The sequence below is a fragment of the Natator depressus genome, chromosome 6 (genome assembly GCF_965152275.1).
Source record: "Natator depressus isolate rNatDep1 chromosome 6, rNatDep2.hap1, whole genome shotgun sequence".
Classification (NCBI taxonomy): domain Eukaryota; kingdom Metazoa; phylum Chordata; order Testudines; family Cheloniidae; genus Natator; species Natator depressus.
The window spans coordinates 99,188,132-99,204,722 of NC_134239.1; the positions used below are offsets into that span (position 1 = coordinate 99,188,132).

The window sequence follows — 16,591 nt, forward strand, 5'->3', positions numbered from 1 at the left end:
TAAGTTTAATCATATTACATCCAGAACCCACCAATAAATTAAATGGGCTTAATATGCAGAACAACTGGAGGTAGTGATCAGATTTGTTTGTAGCTTTAGCCAGTGAAGTGGTATCTTGTGGATTTGACCCCAAACGCTAAGCTAACCAATAAATGTTGGCTACCCAGTTGCTTTTTCAGAGTGCAAAAGTGTAATTCAGGGCAATTGTCCCCTTTTATGAATAAACTCTATGTACTAATCTTAAAGGTTCCCAAACAAATTATATCTTACATGCTGGGGGGGGGGGGGGGGGAGACAAAAACCAAACCTCACCGAAAATTACCATCACATGCAGCAAGCCTAGCAAGATGTATTACAATTTTTTATTAGAGAGAGGCATGGGCTGTGTGACATTGAAAATTTTAAGACTAGTCCTAACTAGTGAGAAGTTAAGATACGTAATTCTGGAGTACATCTAAGTGTAAAAAGGAGGTTTTGGTGATTAAAAAAATGGAATGGATAATGGTTAAACTAGGAGAGAAAAAGAAAAAACCTCTTAGAGAATTTCCTCCAGACATCTGCCTGAGTAGACTAGGCCCTTACACTACATTCTCCAGTTTAATTTAAAAGTTCTGTGGAGCAATAGGGTTTCCTTCACCTCCCCTAGGAAAAAAAATATATTCATAGTCTAACAGAGCTCACTATTAGGAGCAAAGCCAGAAGAATTATTCACTACAAAAGGCTTATTCAAATATAGCCTCTTTCTCTGTTCACAGATTATCTGTGAACAAAGTGAGTTTTAGTAATTTGTTTGCTAATCAAATGGGTTACGCAAACATACTTCAGCCTATTGGTTTCTTGTAAACTATTCACCATGACTACTGCTTCAAATATTTGCTGTTTTGCACTGTACATAAGTCACTTTCACCACACGGTACAATTTTTGCTCTCTACTCAAAAAAAGCAGCTTTTTAGATGGCCACATGAACACATCTGGCACAAACATTCAGGTGAAGACATATTGCACAAGTATTCGTGATGTACTCTGTAAAATGGTCTTGAGAACAAAATGTTTGCTCAGCGGAATGTTCACACAAAGCCAATAAGAGGGAACACAGGTAACAGAGAACAAAGGAATATAGGAACATAAGAATACCCAGACTGGATCAGACCAGTCCATATAGTCCAGTATCCTGTCTGTCAGTGGCTGGCACAAGGTGGTTCAGAGGAAGGCGTAAAAAACCCACCATAATAAAACATGGGCTAATCCAGGGGTTCTCACAGCAAATATTTTGGTGGCCTCAGAGTGCAGCCACAAACTCTTGCTGGTGGCCGCTCTGACACTTTTTCCTAAAATAGTTAATTAACTTTAAGAAAAACAAATAAATATACACATCCAAATCATTGCAATTTATGTCGGGTTTTTTTTTTTTTTTTTTTTTTGCAGACTCAATAATAAAAAATAATGCACAGTTGTCTCTATTCTTTACTAGACCTAAACACCATAGTTTAATTCCTATATTTGGGGGATATAACCAGAGCCAAACAGGGCCAGCCTTACAGGGGGCTACTGCCCACAGTCCAGTGGTCAGGGGGGATGCTGTGGTCAAGAAGCAAGGAGGGCCTAGGGTGTGAGGCTGCAGAAGGGAGTTGGAGCATTGGGTGGAGGAAGGCAGTGGGGCCAGAGGCAATGAAGGCATGGGTGGGGAACCCCACCCTAAGGCTGAAGCTTGAAGCCCCACAACTGGAGCGGAACGCCCCACCACTGAAGCCCAAGCCCAGGTCCCACCACCCCCAGGAAGGTGGATTGGGAACCCACCGGCCACCTGCATTCATAGAATCATAGAATATCAGGGTTGGAAGGGACCCCAGAAGGTCATCTAGTCCAACCCCCTGCTCGAAGCAGGACCAATTCCCAGTTAAATCATCCCAGCCAGGGCTTTGTCAAGCCTGACCTTAAAAACCTCTAAGGAAGGAGATTCTACCACCTCCCTAGGTAACGCATTCCAGTGTTTCACCACCCTCTTAGTGAAAAAGTTTTTCCTAATATCCAATCTAAACCTCCCCCATTGCAACTTGAGACCATTACTCCTCGTTCTGTCATCTGCTACCATTGAGAACAGTCTAGAGCCATCCTCTTTGGAACCCCCTTTCAGGTAGTTGAAAGCAGCTATCAAATCCCCCCTCATTCTTCTCTTCTGCAGACTAAACAATCCCAGCTCCCTCAGCCTCTCCTCATAAGTCATGTGCTCTAGACCCCTAATCATTTTTGTTGCCCTTCGCTGGACTCTCTCCAATTTATCCACATCCTTCTTGTAGTGTGGGGCCCAAAACTGGACACAGTACTCCAGATGAGGCCTCACCAGTGTCGAATAGAGGGGAACGATCACATCCCTCGATCTGCTGGCTATGCCCCTACTTATACATCCCAAAATGCCATTGGCCTTCTTGGCAACAAGGGCACACTGTTGACTCATATCCAGCTTCTCGTCCACTGTCACCCCTAGGTCCTTTTCCGCAGAACTGCTGCCTAGCCATTCGGTCCCTAGTCTGTAGCGGTGCATTGGATTCTTCCATCCTAAGTGCAGGACCCTGCACTTATCCTTATTGAACCTCATCAGATTTCTTTTGGCCCAATCCTCCAATTTGTCTAGGTCCTTCTGTATCCTATCCCTCCCCTCCAGCGTATCTACCACTCCTCCCAGTTTAGTATCATCTGCAAATTTGCTGAGAGTGCAATCCACACCATCCTCCAGATCATTTATGAAGATATTGAACAAAACCGGCCCCAGGACCGACCCCTGGGGCACTCCACTTGACACCGGCTGCCAACTAGACATGGAGCCATTTATCACTACCTGTTGAGCCCGACAATCTAGCCAGCTTTCTACCCACCTTATAGTGCATTCATCCAGCCCATACTTCTTTAACTTGCTGACAAGAATACTGTGGGAGACCGTGTCAAAAGCTTTGCTAAAGTCAAGAAACAATACATCCACTGCTTTCCCTTCATCCACAGAACCAGTAATCTCATCATAAAAGGCGATTAGATTAGTCAGGCATGACCTTCCCTTGGTGAATCCATGCTGACTGTTCCTGATCACTTTCCTCTCATGTAAGTGCTTCAGGATTGATTCTTTGAGGACCTGCTCCATGATTTTTCCAGGGACTGAGGTGAGGCTGACCGGCCTGTAGTTCCCAGGATCCTCCTTCTTCCCTTTTTTAAAGATTGGCACTACATTAGCCTTTTTCCAGTCATCCGGGACTTCCCCCGTTCGCCACGAGTTTTCAAAGATAATGGCCAAGGGCTCTGCAATCACAGCCGCCAATTCCTTCAGCACTCTCGGATGTAACTCGTCCGGCCCCATGGACTTGTGCACGTCCAGCTTTTCTAAATAGTCCCTAACCACCTCTATCTCCACAGAGGGCTGGCCATCTCTTCCCCATTCTGTGATGCCCAGCGCAGCAGTCTGGGAGCTGACCTTGTTAGTGAAAACAGAGGCAAAAAAAGCATTGAGTACATTAGCTTTTTCCACATCCTCTGTCACTAGGTTGCCTCCCTCATTCAGTAAGGGGCCCACACTTTCCTTGGCTTTCTTCTTGTTGCCAACATACCTGAAGAAACCCTTCTTGTTACTCTTGACATCTCTTGCTAGCTGCAGCTCCAGGTGCGATTTGGCCCTCCTTATATCTTTCCTACATGCCCGAGCAATATTTTTATACTCTTCCCTGGTCATATGTCCAACCTTCCACTTCTTGTAAGCTTCTTTTTTATGTTTAAGATCCGCTAGGATTTCACCATTAAGCCAAGCTGGTCGCTTGCCATGTTTACTATTCTTTCGACTCATCGGGATGGTTTGTCCCTGTAACCTCAACAGGGATTCCTTGAAATACAGCCAGCTCTCCTGGACTCCCTTCCCCTTCATGATAGTCCCCCAGGGGATCCTACCCATCCGTTCCCTGAGGGAGTCGAAGTCTGCTTTCCTGAAGTCCAGGGTCCGTATCCTGCTGCTTACCTTTCTTCCCTGCGTCAGGATCCTGAACTCAACCAACTCATGGTCACTGCCTCCCAGATTCCCATCCACTTTTGCTTCCCCCACTAATTCTACCCGGTTTGTGAGCAGCAGGTCAAGAAAAGCGCCCCCCCTAGTTGGCTCCCCTAGCACTTGCGCCAGAAAATTGTCCCCTACGCTTTCCAAAAACTTCCTGGATTGTCTATGCACCGCTGTATTGCTCTCCCAGCAGATATCAGGAAAATTAAAGTCACCCATGAGAATCAGGGCATGCGATCTAGTAGCTTCCGTGAGTTGCCGGAAGAAAGCCTCATCCACCTCATCCCCCTGGTCCGGTGGTCTATAGCAGACTCCCACCACTACCATTCCTCCAGTGTTGTGCCCCACCTGTCTCCAGAGGCGAGGCAGGGTGCCAACCCCTGCTGGCAGCCGGAGCACACACCAAGGCAGTGCATCCAGGAGCAACAGGGAGGGAAGGGGCTGCTGCTTTTCTCCCTCTGCCCCCCACAATTACCGTGCAGAGGGTTGTCGTGGCTGCGAAAAACAAAACAAAAAAACCTGCTGGGCTAATCTGCCCCCATTTTAGGTCACATCCTAATCTCTAATATTTAGCGATCGTGTCTCAATACTGAAGTATGAGGTTTAGTGTCCCTTCCAAAATGTGTCAGTATTAACTATTACAATTCTGGATATTATATAGTTTATCCATACCAAGATAAAATGCCTTTTTCAATCTTGCTAATTTCTTGGCCTCAATAATTTCCAGTGGCAGCAAATTCAAGTTTTAGGACACACATTGCACAGAAAAGTTATCAGTTTTGAATTGTCCACTTTTAATTTTATTCAAAAAATATCATCAGACTTTTATAAAGCATTTATCAGGCCATGGGGACACGCTCCCCCCGTTTTTCTTCAAACACAATTTTGGCAAAATCAACACAATTTTGCAACACTTTTTATTTCAATGGCAAGTGATTCCGTCACAGTTTTTCCAACTAGCCATAATTGTGAAATATAGAACATCTATCTTAATGTTCTATGATGCATCTATTAGTATTATCTGTATTTCTATAAAGTGTCTAGAAGTCCCACTCATGGACAAGGACCCCAATGTGTAAGGTGCTGTACAAAGAGCTTCCAGCCACCATAGGGGAAATTTCTGTATTCACCCTAAAGACTGGATAAGATACACACTCAGATACCACTATGATGAATGACTTTATAAAAACCTTTAGAGACAATCAGTAATAATTTAAATACAACCTACTTTCTTCAAATGTAGCTTAAGCAAAAGTTTCTAAGGAAGTTTTGCTAAGAGACAAGCCAGTTTTGAGCTACTCAGACAAAATCAGACATATAAAATCCAAATAAGGATTTAAAAAAACAAAAACAAAAAAACCACTCTCTGCAACTCAAGAAAGTCTGGACCATTTTTCAAATATTGCAGAATGGATTCTTCTTAGTCTTAAGAGTACACCTGGCACTTTTCATGCCAAGCCAAGTTCTGCTAGATGAAAACATACAGAGGGCTAAAAACAGAGCTTGTAATGGATTCTGTTTTCAACCCTAATTATGGACAGACTATCATCTATACATAATGTTCAGTAGCCAGACCCATTATAAATGTTACAATGTAAAGATGCTCCTCTTGAGCATTGAGGTGACTGTCTTACTTTATTCAAACACTGAACAGAGGGCCATTAGATCTTCAGAACCTATGTATAGAATTGTCATCCTAGAGAGGAAGGGTGTCTTCTATTGCACCAAATGGTTATACAAATATTAATAGAAGCTTCCAGTGCTTCTAAAGGGCTCCTTGTAATGTGAGAAGTGGGTCTTTATGTTTTATAAACTTTTTCTATCCACATAGACTTTAAGTTACCTATAAATACTTGATGTACCTTTCTTTAAAAACTTCCATATATCAAAATACAAACATTTAGATAAAGAGGAATATTGTACTACAAAAATACTTAAATTTTACAAGAAAACAAACCTCACACACTACTGGAGAGACAACTATGGTTTTCTAACTTTAAGATTTTCAGAATAGTCGGAGCTATATTTATTCCAAATAAACCTTAAAGATTAAGGCTGTACTAAGAATAAATGAAATTTAACTCCATGGCTGCAACTAACAAATCTGAAGGAAAGCTATTTTGATGGATCTCCTGCTTGGAAAAATACTGCTATGAAAACAAAGAATTTGTTATAAGAAGACTATAAATGGAAGGGTGACAAAAAAAAAAACAGCGTAGTGCAAAGAGAAGTTAGTTAACTGACTGAAAGATCGTTTGGATCTATGTAGATGTTTACAGACATCTTGTATATACTGTTGGTCAAATTCAGACCTGATGTAAGCAGGTTTATTTCCCATGGAAGTGGCCGGGTCAAATTCAGCAGTAACATCACTAGTAGTGTGGGTTAGTCATAAAATAGGTGTTAGTGGTAAATTTGCATGGCTTGCACCAATTTTCCATTTGGTTGGTGTGCAAACAAACAAGTACAATTTACATCCTCCAACTCATAAGAGCACAGAGTAGGAGAAAGCAACTAGGAGGTGTAACAGAGCAGTGGTTCTCAACCAGAGGTATATGTACACCAGGGGATACACAGAAATCTTCCAGGGAGTACTTCAACTCATCTAGATATTTGCCTAGTTTTATAACAGGCTACATAAAAAGCAAAGTCAGTACAAACTAAAATTTCATACAGGCAATGATTTGTTTATACTGCTTTATATACTATAGACTGAAATGTAAGTACAATATTTATATTCCAATTGATTTATGTTATCATATGATAAAAATGAGAAAGTAAGTAATTTGTCAGTAATAGTGTGCTGTGACACATATATTTTTATGTCTGATTTTGTAAGCAAGTAGTTTTTAAGTGACATGAAACTTGGGGGTATGCAAGACAAATAAGACTCCTGAAAGGGGTACAGTAGTCTGGCAAGGTTGAGAGTGACTGTAATAGAGTAACCCTTCTGAGTTTGTTACAATTGTTTTGGCAACATCCAAAGTTATTCTTCCACGATGCAATGTTCACAGTCTAGGTATAAGCTGTGCAGATTAGCAATTGCTCTATTTTTCTTACTAGAGTTGTAGTATTCAGCTATTATTACGGTAGTGCCCCGACGTCCCAAATCAGTCCCGGGGGCCCACTGTGCTAAGCACTATACATACATAAGATGTAATAAACTCTTTGGGCAAGGGCAATCTTTCAGTCTCAACAAGAATAAGACAACAGGTGAGCCTACAATAGTATTGGAGGTATTGAGATAAGACTGACAGCAATAGGAACACAAGGTTGCATGTATTTGCCTAGAGTACAATGTGGAGACTTTATATAGTTTAAGTTCAGATGAACAAGGAATATAAAGATATACTAACAGGCCACCAGCTGTTCACCATGAGAGCTCAAGTGATGTGGGTTTTGCTAGCTAATTATTTTATTAAGATCTACACATTCCAGGAACTGTAACCGTTTCTATATTAACATGGTCAATATAAGTTAAAACAAACTTTAGTTTTGTTATAAAAACTAGAAAATTAAACGTCTGTATATTTAGCACTCTGACCAGCTGCCACTTCGTTTTTATCACCCAGCAACGCACAATGTGCTGTATATTAAATGAAACGTATTGTTAGTTGCAGTGAAAAGTGATCCTTTTCACTTGGATTATTACTTGCAATTTGTAAAATACTTGCAATCAAAGCAAATTATTCATTAAAACAGCAGTATTTGCAGAGCTAAGCCATTTTAATCAGACACATCAATATTAAAAGACACCTACTGGAGGAGCTATTACAAATTCTAATGTTACTTGTTACATTTTCCAGAGAAGTATATAGCAATAGGAGGAAAACAGTTTTGTTTAAAACAAAAAACAAACACCACCCCACAAAATTTTAAATTTCCTGGGTTCCTGATTAGCGCAGTTGAATTAAACACTTCATTCAAGGATATACTTTTGATAAATACTTTAGATAAATATACTGAAGTCAATGGGACTACTCAGCACCTAAAGTCAAGCATATGTATAAGTCTCTGCTGACTGGGGTTCCAATACCTGCTAAATCAGAAGAGAGTAGCTCTGTGGGAAAGGTGGAGCGATTTTACATAATTATTTTTCACATCAGAATTCCTTTAAACAGATGAGGACTGTCCATCAGTCATGGTACAGGTAGAGTGTGGGAGTGCAAAAGCCTTGTTCAAAATAACAGTCTATCTGTATATCTGAAGAATTTTCCCCACTCCAGCCACACAGCAGCTTAGAAGAGTATGCACCAACATTTGCCACCAATTTAGCAAATACAAATTAGCATGAGTCACTGGGCAGATTGTAATGAAATTTTTTTTAAAAGTTACTTCTTATCCCACAAGTCTTATACTCTGTTTTCTGTGACTACATAAACCTTATAGTGCTATATCCATCTCTTCTAAAAGGATAAACCTCATCTTACAGAGGATCTTAATACACTATATAAAAAAAGAGTAAAGGTTATTAGTTTTAGAAAAACATATTTAGTTAACAGCATTTTCCTCCCTATCTCCACGGACTCCAAGAATAACTGAGAGCTGACCCGATACAACACACTCAAGAAAAAAAAAATCCACTGAAGATTTACTCAAAGCATTAACAGAAGCAGTAATCACACCTATAGTTCACTATAGAGTACCAAGACCGAAGTAGCAACATACACGATGATGATGATGAAATATCAGAGCATTTACTTACAGAAGCGACTGTTAACAGAGTTTGTGTCTATAAAAAGAGATTCAGGGTTGCTACTGTCACCTTTTAATATATTTAAAGTTTTTTGTGACAGATTTTAAACCCTAGACCAACACATAGGAGAGAATCATAGACTCATAGAAATGTAGGGCTGAAAGGGACCCTGGGACGTCATCAGGTCCAGCCCCCCTGCACTGAAACAGAACCAAATAAACCCAGATCATCTGTGACAGGTCTTTGTCCAACCTATTCTTAAAAACCTCCTGTGACGTTGCACCCCATAATGCTTTACAGAAATATGCTTATGAGTGTAAATATGACATAACTGGAATATGTTTTATGCTAGATATGCCATGTAATATATCTTTGCAAAGTTATATTCTACTGAAAGTATTCATCCTATTCGTATGCACGTAGCATTTTTATATCTGAAGTTATGAGCGTTGGCTCTATGCTTGTATTTAAAGTGTTTTCTGTAGGAAGCACGTAAGGCAAATTTGGTCAACATAGTGTGAAGGGGTTATTCAAGTAATTGGGAGTAGTTAGCTAATAATGAACCTTGGGAGACACCAATCCACATCTAAGCTTTCCTGGGCACGTTCAAACTAACATGTAAACAATGGCGTCGGCCTGTAAAGAACTGAGTCATGCATGGACATGTGACTTGCCCATGTGACTCCAAAACTCCATCTTGTAGCTGTGATTCTGAACAGGAGAACACAAGAGGTTTCCATCCACAAGAGAAAGACTATACAAGCCCTGGGAAGTCCCTCCATTTTGTCTTCAGCTGGTTCAAGAGATAGCCTCTCTACCCCAAAGAGATGCCTGAAAGAAACTGGAACAAAGGACAGTAACTACGGGGGTGTGAGTGATTGCTGGACCCAGACTAGGAAGGAGTCCAGTCTGTCAAAGAAGCTTCTTGGAACATCACTGAGGGTGATATTTACCTGCATTTAGTCTCCTACTATATTAGGCTTAGACTTGCGTGTTTTTGTTTTATTTTGCTTGGTAATTTACTTTATTCTGTCTGTTATTACTTGGAACCACTTAAATCCTACTTTTTATATTTAATAAAATCACTTTTTACTTATTAATTAACCCTGAGCAAGTATTAATACCTGGGAAGCAAACAGCTGTGCATATCTCTCTGTCAGTGTTATAGATGGCAAACAATTTATGAGTTTACTCTGTGTAAGCTTTATACAGAGTAGAACGGATTTATTTGGGGTTTGGATCCTCTTGGGAACTGGGTATCTGGGTGTTGGAGACAGGAGCACTTCTTAAGCTGTTTACAATTAAGCCTGCAGCTTTTGGGGGACGTGGTTCAGACCTGGGTCTGTGTTTGCAGCAGGCTAGCGTGTCTGGCACAACCAGGTAAGGTAGTGAAGTCCCAAACTGCCAGGGAAAATGGGATTAGAGGTAGTCTCAGTACCAGTGGCAGTCCCAAGGAGGTTTTCTGTGTCCCCAACCCATCACATCTCCAATGATGGGGATTCTACAACCTCCACTGAAATTATATTCCAGAATTTAACTGCTCTTATAGTTAGAAAGTTTGTCCTAGCATCTAACCCAAATCTCCCTCACTGCAGATGAAGACCATTACTTCTTGTCCTGCCTTCAGTGGACACGGAGAATAATTGATCACTGTCCTCTTTATAACAGCCCTGCACATATCTGAAGACTTATCAGGTCCCCTCTTCAAGGTTTTTTTCTCAAGTTTTTTTTTGTTTGTTTTTAAAAACCTTTCTTCATAGGTCAGGTTTTCTATACTTTTAGCGCTGCTGCTCTCCTCTGGACTCTCTTGAATTTATCCACAGCTTTCCAGTGTCCCAGCTGAGGCCTCACCAGTGCTGAGTACAGTGGGCATTTAACTCCTGTGTCTTACAAATGACACTCCTGTTAACACATCTCAGAACATTAGCCTTTTTTGGACTGAATTGTGCATTTGATTTTTGCTTCCTATGTGTAGCACTTTGCATTTGTCTTTACTGAATTTCATCTTGTTGATTTGAGACCAATTCTCCAATTTGCCAAGATCATTTTTAATTCTAATCCTGTCTACCAAAGTATTTGAAACCCCTTTCAGCTTGGTGTCCTCCACAAATTTTATAAGCATACTCTCCACTCGATTATCCAAGTCATTAATGAAAACAGCAAACAGCACCAGACCCAGGGCTGACACCTGAAGGATCCCACTAGATTTGCCTTCCCAGTTTGATAGCCAACCATTGAGAACTACTCTTTGAGTATAGTCTTTCAACCAGTCTTGCACCCGCTTTATAGAAATTTCATCTTGACCATATTTCCTTAGTTTGCTTATGAAAATGTCATGTAGGACTGCATCAAAAGCCTCAATAAAAATCAAGATATATCAGGTCTACTGCTTCCCCGCTATCCCATAGGCCAGTAACCCTGTCAAAGAAGGAAATTAGATGGATTTGTCAAGAACAAATCATGTCAAAACAATGCTGACTATTCCTTAAAACCCTACTATTTTCTAGGTTCCTACAAATTGATTAAAATTAAAGTTATTAAACAATTTATTCAGTAATTTAATAATTTGAAGCTTTTCTTTAGAACATGTGCTTTTCAATTTGACCTTCCAATTTATCTCAGGTGCTTTGATATTTTAGTCAAAAGTTTAAATGAGAAAAAATTAAATAAAAGGTTGTTTGGGATTTTTTTTAAACTAAGTAAGCACATTAAAATGAAATGTTTAGCATCACCATATTCTACTTTTTTGGCTTACCATCTTGAAAGAAGCAGTGCCATTTCAGAAGACTGCGGGCTCTGGTTTCTCTGCGATGGACAGGCATTACAGCTGTTAACTGCATTAATGTCATCTGCATACATTGATGGGTGTACACTGTAACACTGGATCCAAAAAGCCCAAAACTTTATAGAAATTTGGCTTCAACCTTCCTGGCTTAGGCCGTTTTTTCTCATCCTGAATGATTTTATTTTACCACTGAGTCATCTAACTGGGTGGGTTCGCTTTATAGTTCCTGTACTAGATAGTATTATGTACTATGACTTTAACGCAGAACATTCTTTTGCAAAACAAAATCAGCTCTTAAAATGACTAGTTCTCTTTAGAGGAATATTTCACAGATTTATGTGGTGTTGAATAAGCTTCTGGCTGAAGATGTGTTATGTCGCATTCCGTCCACCCCAAGTATCGATAGTGTATTTCCCCTGCTCTACTTGTCTCCAAGCCTCTTATGGAGATTCTAAATGGTCTGTCATACATTTCTTCCTTTGCAACGCCCAAAAGAGACAAGCAGTGGGTCAATTTGCCTCTGTGGGATCTTGCCAACTGAGACTTATAAAACTTGTAATTTCTTCTGTTAATCCACCCCCCACAAGGCATTTTAATATAGGTGAATTAAATCATCCTACATGTATTCTATTAATTTCAGGCAGCATAATTTCTCTTTATTGTGGGCTGTAGTTACCCAAAGTTTATGGGCTGCCATGGAGCTTGGCCACATGTGGCCTTTGCTAATTTTCCAAGGTGCCACTTTGGTCAGTTGAAGTTGCAGGTAAGGACTGATACCTTTTTAAAGATTTCTCCCAAGTCTAAAGATTTATGCAAGATTTTCTCCCCCCTGCACATCTAAATGTTTTAGCTGTACAGTGACTATTCAGACTTCCTATACATACACAGCTAATGTATTTAACAATTTCCTATTTTGACTAGAATTATGTGATTACCAGTATATGGTTAAACTAATTCAACATTCAATGATGCCCTAGTTGAGCCTTGTATTGTCCTTAAATCATAATGCCATAGCAAATTCACAATAGCAAGAGTGGTAATAGAAGTGGTAAACATTTTAAGAGACCACAAAAAGATTATGTTCTTCTTAAGCCTTGAGGTAATTTAACTACTGAAGTACTTCACTGCTACAAAGAATAATGAGAAGGGTTTGGATGTTTCAATAGGGGAAATTGGAGGTGAAGCTCTTCTTTCTTTGAAAGGCTTTTACACCGTATTGAAGTAAAGTTATTTGTTTATAATGCACCCTTAAGATAAAAACAGGCGGACCTAATGCTGTAGTAAAAGGGTCAACAGCACATGAAGTGTAAAAGCTTTAAATTCATTGTTTTCAAAAGGAAAGAAAGTCTCCCTTTGAGTTGTTGGAGCTTAACATACAGTAATATTATAATCCTTCTTACTCCCCCCCGCCCCCCCGCCCATTTAGTGTATCAACTTGGAAATGATCCAGATATAAACTAACATCAACAGAAGAAATCATGCACTCAAAGTAAATTCTAAAAGAGTTTCTCTCTCTCTCACACACACACACACACACACGGCAGATATACAGCCAAATTCTTGTGTATTGTCAAAAAAAAAAAGTACAAAGTCAAGGTGTGGAGCACAACTTTCTTGCCCTGATCCTGGTGCTGATCTCTATGCTTATTTAGCAGCATGCTGTTTGTTACAGGTGACAATGGCTTGCCTCAGACCCAAGTGACAGAAGAGCATGTACAGGTCTGCATAGTTTAGGGGGATCCTAACCTCATCTCCTTTCTAATAATCACACCCCCGTACCTGCTACCCTGGCAGCAAGCCAGGTGTGTGCTACACAAACCCTGGATTAGCTGTACACCAGTGCAGGATTACTTTTATGATTGTGGAGATTCTTTTATGAACAAGTTAGGACTTGTCTACAGGAGGGGAAATTGCATTGGTGTAGCTACAGTAGCGTAGTCACACCGGTGCAGATTTTCCTAATCTAGAAAAGCTCTCAGTCAGCTCCAGCAGCCAACGTATACCAGTGGAGCAGCATAAAGCTATCAGTACACCCGAGGATCTGTCCCATAGATTTAAAGGGAAGACTTACTTTAATAAGAACAAGATTTTATATCTAGAGAGAGAGAGAGAGAGAGAGAGAGATTTCAGTTATATTGAGGAGGGGGTCATACTGAAGTTCAAATATTTGTGCATAAAATTATTTTCAATCAAGAAAAACAATAACTTTAAACTGCAGATGTCTTATTTCTGAGAAAGTCTGCATTGAGGAAAATAAAACCTTTCTGGAGTAGTGCTCTGCAAATTGATAATTAGCACTTTCAGAAAAACCTGTCAAACTATCCCAAACAGCATTCTCTGCCAGTGGGATTAACATGAATCAACAAGTTTTCTCTGATTCTACAACTGCATTGGATGAAGAATTCTATGCGCTAAAATTCTATGGAAAAGTAAAATTTTATTTAAATGTTTAACACATGTCTGCATAGATTACCCTCTGTTTCTACTACTTGCGAATACATTAATGAAATCATTAGGCTTCTCAGGTCTATAAAGAAAGATTATTTGAATATTTATTTCACTGCCGTTCTAACATAACCATCCAAATTATTTAACTATCTGAGAGTATACAGGATAGTGAATGCTTCTGATAAAAAGTCAAGGGGGACACAGGAAAAGTGAAAAACCTCTTTCACTGAGAGGGTGGTATGAGAATGCAGAAAAGCTACTTACAGCTCCATTGTTAACCTTAAGTTACTCTAACAAGCACTGGATCCTCCACTGCAGTTTTACCATTTTTACTCCATTGCTTTAGAAAATCCCACATTATATTTGATCTCAAAGCTACATGACCTCAAGCTATCAGCTCATATAACATGATTCTGTTGATTTATATGAAAACAGACAAAAACAGGTACAATGTAATTTATTTTAAAGAAAGTTTTAAGCCAACTGTAGTTGCTATGTAGGGTTATGTTACCAATGCAACAGCGTATATCTGAGTACTAATGGCCTGTCCTTTTGCCAGGCAACAAACAGCCTTGTGATGCAACTGCACCTGTCTCAGCTATGCGTTGCTATGGAGACATTCTAGTTACTATGGTTACCATCACGCTAATCGCCTAGCAAGGGCAGACATACAGCAGTCTCCTACGAAAGCCCAGCTGTTCCTCCCAATCTCTGAGTGAAGATTGATTGTCTGGCCATGTGATGGAATGCACTGCTCAGCAGAGATGCACAAGAACTTCATTAACATTGTTTGAAAGAAATCACTTTGTGCATCGCCGCCTCTTTGCAGGACAAATATTAGACTCAATTTTAAAAGAGTATGTTGAAAAGACAAAAACCATCAAAATCACCCATTAATCCAGAGTGCTAGTAGCAGGCATTCTTCTCAAGTCAGACAAAAATCCTAGTGACAAAAAGATATTTCTGATCAAACCAAGATTTGCTAGAACATTTTAAAATGTAGATTCTATATTCGCAGTTAAAAGGAAGCAGATCTATTAAGAACCAGATATTTACTTCTCTCCTTTGTGGGTCACAATCTTAAATGCTCTCTCCTAGCAGCTAACACTTCACTTCTAAACAATGGTCAGATAAACACACCTATTTCATTACTGTGAGAGAACGAAAGCCTGTATTGTTCTCCACTGCACAGCTCTGAGATAAATGCAAGCACACGCACTCACCTACAGAGCACGTAGTAACCACAACAGAAAGAGTTTTAAATCACCAGATGTAGGGTTTACATAAAGACTTGACAGTTGCATTGACAACACAGTCTTAAAAGACTGCTCAATCAAGCTCAAGAGAAAAATAATTCACTAACACCCTGCTTGCTGGAGTCAGATATTTTTATCTACTGAAACAGGACAAACTGATATTTTAAAGCTTCCCATTTACTTTTGTGTGTGTTCATTTTACATTTTGCTTTTGCTGAGAAATGTTATAAATTATCCATGGAAACACAGCTCCTTCCAGTCTATGGATTTATTAGGATCAACATGTTGCCATCATACAAGAGATCAAGAGGGTAAGGAATACTGTAGATTAAGTAAAGGATTTGACCACTCATTATACTTCAATATTTTGTTCACTACTATATTGTCATAACTATTGTGATTAGTTATGTTTAATGTCTTACCCAAGAAGTGCAGCTCAATACAAATAATAGTCGTTATAAAAGGTGTTCTAGTTTTCTTACCTTTGATATGCCTGAGGAGATGTGGGAGGTGTATTGAACACATGTGAATATGGATGATAGGGTGTCTTTTTCAAAGCCTGAATGAGATTTTGTCTATATTCTGGGTCTATACACCACAAGGACCCCTTTCCAATACTCTGCAAAGAGAAAGAGTAAAAAAAAAAAAAAAAAAAAAAGATAAACATGATCTAGTTGCATAGACGCATGTATAAGCAATACTTTCACAGGAAAAACAATGGATTTCTTTCTGCTTCTTGACAGAAATGAACAGCGTTTCTTTGCCAGAGATTATTACTCCAATAATGAAATATTTCAATTTTATTTAAAAAAAGGCTTTCAAGGAAAAAAAAATGCAAACTATTGTCCCTGTTTACGTTCTTAACGCTGGTGAAATGATTCAATATCTGGAAATTTCCCTCTTACTCCAGACTAGAACTACAATTTCTTATTTTTCTATGTCAACTTTGAAAATAAATAGATTCCTCTCTAAAAGTGAATAAAATGTTATTTTTTTGTTTTGCTGTTGTAAAAACAAAAACACAAAAACAAACAAACAAAAAAAACCAGGAAACACGGATAAAAAGGAATGGTTTAAAACACCTTAGCAACTGTTTTAAAAAATAAAGGGACTTAATCCTTCACCCACATGACATCCGTGCAATTCTAATACAAAAGCAAATTAATCCATACATTTTTTTTTGAGAAAACAAAACAAAAACAAAAAATCCAATATAATCAGAGTTTAAGTCATTTAAGGCTACTGAGGAATTTTGATTGGTTAAACCAGCAGCAATTTTAATTAACCTTTCTAGACACACTAAGAACTCTAGCAGTCTGTGATGGGGAAGCCTACATCAAAATTCAATATTTATTCTGCAGATCAAAGCAACCCT

General features: G+C 39.3%; 1 protein-coding gene across 6 annotated transcripts in view; it reads right to left on the minus strand.

Moving 5' to 3' along the window:
- FOXN3 (forkhead box N3) overlaps positions 1-16,591 on the minus strand; it is a 308,352-nt gene that overhangs the window by 119,053 nt on the left and 172,708 nt on the right. For all 6 annotated transcript variants that reach the window (XM_074956098.1, XM_074956097.1, XM_074956100.1 and 3 more), the window contains one exon: positions 15,699-15,835. In XM_074956098.1, the coding sequence (XP_074812199.1) occupies positions 15,699-15,835 (137 nt within the window). The remainder of the gene's footprint in view (positions 1-15,698; positions 15,836-16,591) is intronic.